This window comes from Salvelinus namaycush, chromosome 13 (assembly GCF_016432855.1).
Source record: "Salvelinus namaycush isolate Seneca chromosome 13, SaNama_1.0, whole genome shotgun sequence".
Classification (NCBI taxonomy): domain Eukaryota; kingdom Metazoa; phylum Chordata; class Actinopteri; order Salmoniformes; family Salmonidae; genus Salvelinus; species Salvelinus namaycush.
In genome coordinates, this window is record NC_052319.1 from 34,126,560 (window position 1) to 34,132,709 (window position 6,150).

Sequence of the window (6,150 nt, forward strand, 5' to 3'; positions counted from 1 at the left end):
TTCACTTGACACCGGTAAGGTGAATTAAATGTATCTAGTCCAACGGTAGTATTAAATCAAATGTATTTGTAAGCCCATTTTACATCAATGTCAAAATGCTATATAGAAACCTAGCCTAAAACCCCAAACATCCTTACCAAGGGGTTCTGCAAATGACATCTCCCCCTCTTTTTGACTGGCAGTATGCAAAGAGCAAAGCAACAACTCATGTGTACACAATTACTCCATGCGGTTCTGCAATTGTGATTGCCTTTAGATGTGTAGAGTTCTCATTAAGGTTTGCTTCAATATTGTGTGTTGAATGAGGTTAACAGATGCATGAACTTTGAAGCTAGTTTCACAGATCGCTGATATCACATTATTTGCCACAAAGCTAAATAGAGTGGATTGATGTTTACTGTAGGGAGCACAAGGTTTACTGTCGGTGTCCAAGAGAAACAGTACTACGGTCAAAGTAAAGGTAGTTTTGCCTTTATTTACAAGTGCTGGAAAAAATGACATGAACAACCAGTGCAAAATCTGTACATAAATCCAGATGTATGTTTTCCTATATACATTGAGGGTACTGAACAACATGAATGCACTCACTGTCATGCATGTAACAGAGCTCACAACACAGCAAAGACATGGGTTAAGCTTGTGGGTCTGATTCTCAATCAGGGTGTTTAGGATGAACACGGGCAGCAATTGTCCAAAGAAAGGTAGAGCTTGATAGCTCAGATGCTGCTTTGTAAAATTAGCTTGATATAAAGTAAGGGGAGCACACCAAAGAAGGAACCTACAAGCTAGGTTATCATAATTGATATTTCTTCCAAACATTAAACAAATCAGTCCAACTCATTTGTTTCAGTGAAGGTATGAGGCAAGGTAATTGACATCCAAAAATGGTCTTCAATTGAAGAGCGTGGTGGCAAAGGCAAGATTCAGCACATACGTCCTGATAGGCCAAAATGAGAGGGGAAAATACAAAAATAAAATAAAACAATCACTCCAAGCGTGTCAGAAAAAAAGAGGTTCTACAAGGGAAGGGAGAGGTAAAGTGCATAAAAGCTTAAAAATAAAAAATAAATTAAGATGTACTCCACTAGAACTCGAGTCACACAGCTCAGTGCTGGGGACAGAGGAGGACAGAAGGGAGAGGGTCTGGTCAACTGTCCCTCCAGCTTTGTTCTACAATGGCCGACACACGCTTCTCGTACTCCCTCTTGTTTTCCTGGTAAAGCTGGGCCGCCTGACTGTTGGCCGGACTGTTGGGGTTTGGTTCGTCTAGCAGGGACTGGAAGGAGGGAAGGGAGAGAGGGGTGATAGGCCAACAGTGTAGATGAGACAAGCATTCTACAGCACAGGGAGTGTGGCATAACAGTGGGAATATGCACCATGACTTATGGCACTTCAGTATGGGAAGTCTAAGGTCTGTTGTGGCTTATCTCTGCTCTGTCGCAGTAGGACTAAATGTTGACAGGAGGATGCATGGAAAACATGATACATTTGTCTACCTGGATAGAGGTAAGAATGGATGATACGTCATAGGTTGGACTCCATCGATTCTGTAGAATGTCCAGACATATACTCCCATCTGCATACACTGTAAATAAAATGGAAGGGTAAAAATAGTGTTAATCTTTGTAGGCAATACAAATATAATACATTCATTATCAGAATGTTTTGCTACTTTCGTTGTGACAACATACCATTTGGATGAAACATCTTTGACACAAATCGCACTGTGGGGGGTTTGTTGGGGTATTCTTCTGTGAACTCAACAGTGAGCTTAAATGTGCCTGGAACATATAAAAGATGGAGGGAAAATATGAATTAGAACCACGGCTAATATCACGCAACCAAGAATGTTAGAAAACATGTTTTTGCAATTACAGCTGTTGCATTATCTGCAATACCGCCGTTAAATAAAACAGGGAGTTGATGATTGGCTGCTCTAGCCTACTTCATGTGGAATTTATCAAATCAACAATTATGTCACACAAACCTTAACTGCACAGAGTATGCAAACACAAAGAATGGGGTGTACAGTGCTGTACTCACCATCCTCAAAAGGTGTCCCTTCTGGGCTGTAAAGGGAAATAAATACATTGAAAGTTTGTGTGTGCATGAAATATTCATGTGTCAGTTCCCCATAAATAAGTTATACGGATGAAGAAGGAACATTACAATGAGCAGATAATTCACTTGAAATTGTTGGTATCATTGGCCTAAAAAGGTCTTGACATGACCTGGCTCTCACAGAATGACCAATAACTAGCAAAGGCTGTTTCAGAACCCAAACTCAGCAATATTTGCTGATTGAGCATGGTGTTACATAGTCCTTTACCATGACTCTCACCCAGTTCCATGATATTACACAAGAGTCATTGGAAGAAGGCGTCTTCTGTACAGGGGAGTTTTGTTAGGAGCCCTGGCGCTAGGTCTGAACATTAACATGCATCACTTGCGGTACCGTTTTGGGAGCATAAGGACTATCTTTCATATCGGCGAGAAAAACACAAGTAGATACACACTTTTATAGGGTTAGAGTTCCCACACCGCCATAGCTCCATGTTAGAGCCTGTGTTTACTTAAGACAGAGCGACAACTTGTGGTATTTAGCATGCGCGGACACCTGTGTATAACGAAAGGCCGCCAGAAACGTGTTGTCACTGAAAAATACTGTCGGCTACAACTGTGATAAAGCCGGTGAAAACAGTATGTTAATTTTATTTTTAACATTTGTGTTAATACTTGTGATATAAAAGTAAAGGGCTTTATATTTCTTGAACCGTGTCGCAGTTGTGAATCGATTCACGTTTAAAAAATTAGTAGTTGGCTGTTTTCTCTGCCAGTCTACTGTTACCTCTGAAATGAACACAAGGTCCTTGGATCTTAAGGAGTAAAGGTAACGCTAGGCTCCTTATGAGTAGATCTTTTGCTAGGTGTTAATGTAATATTTGTACTTAACATATGTGACAGAGAACAGTCTGAATGTGCACATCGGACCGGTTGCGCTTTACCGTCTTACCCGAATATGACTGCATTCCACACCATGATGTTGTTTTCGGAAGGGGCACCACTGACGCCAGCCGGAGGGTCTTCTTGTAGCCTATGGGGGTCCGAGGAAAAAAACAACTTCCACGTTTCAAATTACTTGCTACCTAACTTAAGCACTTGTTAGCCCTATTTTCAAACTGATATCTGTAGTATATTACAAGTCGACACATTACTGAATTAGTGTACTCTTAACTTACTTGCAATATTATCAACCAATGCAGAAACCCTAGATTAGTGTTTAGCTAAAAGTCAGTCGTATTCATAAACGTTATGCATGATTTGATATGAAGTTCAAGGATGTCGCAAAAATATCCCTCGAAATATTAAACACAACCTGAGTAATTTTATGACGTCTAGTTAAACTTAGTTTCGTTTGCGAGTTAACTATGGTGACTCGCCTTGGAGAGAGCGAGTTGTTTTCTTAGCTAGCCAAGTAACGTTAGCTGGCTAGTCAAGTCTTGTAAGCAAGCTAGCTTTCTGACGAAATAAGTCGCTAATGTTTTAGGGTCGACTTTAGCGGCAGACTGTTGTGTAAAGCATCCGCAATTTTCAAAGGCAACATAGCAAATTTGTTCAACTAAATAAAACCCAAAATATCAAATAGACGGCTGGATGACTTGGTCGCGTTAGCTAGCTAGCCAAGTACCCTTAGCTGACAAGCTAGCTTCAGGCATATCATTAACCACCCGTGAAAAATGTTCAACTCACCGCTTAAAATCTCTCATCAGTCGTCTTCTTGCAGGAGTAGACATCGAAAACTAAATATATATAAAGGTAATACAAATAAATGTACTGTTTTGTTTACACTCAATTTCTTTATAATATAGCTAACTGGTTAATGTTGTGTTTACAACAACATTCAGTTCCTTTTTCGCTGTCGCTTCTGAAATCCTATCCTCCTACCCTAGCCGCTAGTGCGTGGTTTATTAGGCGATACCACTTCAGCAAATAGGCGACGTATCTTGTGTATTCTTCTTAAGTAAAACGATACATTAGATAATTTAGCTTTTAATGTATTTTTCCTTGAATGTGTTACTTCTTCCTTAAGTGTGTTAATTGAATGGCGTATGATGTATCAAAAAACAATGATTAATACGTGTCCAATTACATAGTCTCACCCTATTTTTCTTTTTTTCCCTTTGGCTTTGAGATCGTGTTTGACGGGGGGCGTGGTTACAATGACGTGGTGTTTGTATAGTGAGGTCAATAAATGTCCAGCGATCAAGGTCGGCCAGGCCTGGGCGACAGCTGACAAACGGGTGTTCTCACACGTGAACAGTGAGCAGTATATGGAGAGATCAGTCGTCTTCTTTCCGGAGTAGACATCGTAAACCAAATATATAAAGGTATTACAAATAAATGTACTGTTTTGTTCCAGGCTGTATCACAACCGGCCGTGATTGGGAGTCCCATAGGGCGGCGCACAATTGGCCCAGCGTCGTCCGGGTTTGTTCTTATTAACTGACTTGCCTAGTTAAATTTAAAAACAAGTTAGTGCTTGGCAAAGGAGTAAATCACTTTATACACCCAGCTATTAGGTAGCAGTTCAGTACAACATATTATAGCTGCCTGCATATTGTTGCATTCTGTTATGCATTCTTACCTGTATTCTTTCTATCCTGTGGTGTGTGATTATAAATTCTGAACATGTCAGGAGAATCATACCAGTACCAAGGGAATTATACTGAACAAAATAAATGCAACATGCAACAATATCCATCTTTTGTCACAAAAAAAAGGGGGCGTGGATCAGAAAACCAGTCAGTATCTGATGTGACCACCATTTGCCTCACGTAGCGCGAAACATCTCCTTTGCATCGAGTTGGTCAGGCTGTTGATTGTGGCCTATGGAATGTTGTCCCACTCATCTTCAATGGCCGTGCGGTGCGAAGTTGTCGTACAAGTAGATCCAGAGCACCCCCCCCCCCCCCCCCCCCCCACCACACACAAACAAAAAATTACAATCCAGAAGGTGCTCAATGGGTGACATGCCTGGTGAGTATGCAGGCCATGGAGGAACTGGGACATTTTCAGCTTCCAGGAATTGTGTACAGATCCTTGAGACATGGGGGCGTGCATTATCATGCTAAAACATGAGATGATGGCGGTCGATGAATGGCACGACAATAGGACTCAGGGTCTCGTCACAGTATCTTTGTGCATTCAAAATGCCATCGATAAAATACAATTGTGTTTATTGTCTGTAGCTTATGCCTGCCCATACCATAACCCCACGCCACCATGGGGCACTCTGTTCACAACATTGACATCAGAAAACCGCTCGCCCGCACAACGCCATACACATGGTCTGCGGTTGTGTCCCGGTTGGACGTACTGCCAAATTCTCTACAACAAGTTGGTGGCTTATGTTAGTGAAATGAAAATTCAATTCTCTGGCAACAGCTCTGGTGGACCTTCCTGCAGTCAGCATGCCATTTGCATGCACCATCAAAACTTGAGACATCTGTGTCATTGTGTTGTGACAAAACTGCACATTTTAGTGGCCTTTTATTGTCCCCAGCACAAGGTGCAGCTGTGTAATGATCATACTTCCTAAAGATTGGAACACGGCCACGGTCATCCACCCCCCCTCTTCAAAGGGGGAGACACTCTAGACCCAAACTGTTACAGACCTATATCCATCCTGCCCTGCCTTTCTAAAGTCTCCGAAAGCCAAGTGAACAAACAGATCACCGACCATTTCGAATCCCACCGTACCTACTCCGCTATGCAATCTGGTTTTCAAGCTGGTCACGGGTGCACCTCAGCCACGCTCAAGGTCCTAAACAATATCATAACCGCCATCGATAAAAGACAGTACTGTGCAGCCATCTTCATTGACCTGGCCAAGGCTTTCGACTCTGTCAATCACCACATTCTTATCGGCAGACTCAACAGCCTTGGTTTCTCTAATGACTGCCTCACCTGGTTCACCAACTACTTCTCTGACAGAGTTCAGTGTGTCAAATCGGAGGGCCTGTTGTCCGGACCTCTGGCAGTCTCTATGGGGGTGCCACAGGGTTCAGTTCTCGGGCCGACTCTTTTTCCGTATATATCAATGATGTCGCTCTTGCTGCGGGTGATTCTTTGATCCATCTCTACGCAGAC

At 42.2% G+C, this 6,150-nt stretch overlaps 1 protein-coding gene across 2 annotated transcripts; it reads right to left on the reverse strand.

Annotated features, from left to right (window-relative positions):
* Positions 1-449: 449 nt before the first annotated feature.
* LOC120058463 (ubiquitin-conjugating enzyme E2 A-like) lies at positions 450-4,148 on the reverse strand. Of its 2 annotated transcripts, XM_039007134.1 has the most exons (6): positions 3,751-4,144; positions 3,014-3,094; positions 2,044-2,069; positions 1,692-1,781; positions 1,497-1,585; positions 450-1,276 (listed from the first exon to the last, which is right to left on the reverse strand). In XM_039007134.1, exons 1-6 carry the CDS (start codon positions 3,792-3,794, stop codon positions 1,148-1,150), a joined length of 459 nt encoding a protein of 152 aa, XP_038863062.1. In that variant the 5' UTR covers positions 3,795-4,144; the 3' UTR covers positions 450-1,147. The 2 variants fall into 2 exon arrangements, with proteins under 2 accessions (XP_038863062.1, XP_038863063.1); XM_039007135.1 differs by lacking the exon at positions 3,014-3,094 and having other exon boundaries at positions 3,751-4,148.
* Between the last annotated feature and the right edge of the window lie 2,002 nt (positions 4,149-6,150).

What these genes read in the sequence shown, in the direction of transcription:
- LOC120058463 (XM_039007134.1), bottom strand. Translation starts at nt 3,794, where the DNA reads ATGTCTACTCCTGCAAGAAGACGACTGATGAGAGATTTTAAGCG. An exon ending in AGGGACACCTTTTGAGGATG is followed by an intron (nt 1,782 to 2,043) that starts GTGAGTACAGCA and finishes TATATGTTCCAG; the next exon opens with GCACATTTAAGCTCACTGTT. An exon ending in AAAGATGTTTCATCCAAATG is followed by an intron (nt 1,586 to 1,691) that starts GTATGTTGTCAC and finishes TTTTATTTACAG; the next exon opens with TGTATGCAGATGGGAGTATA.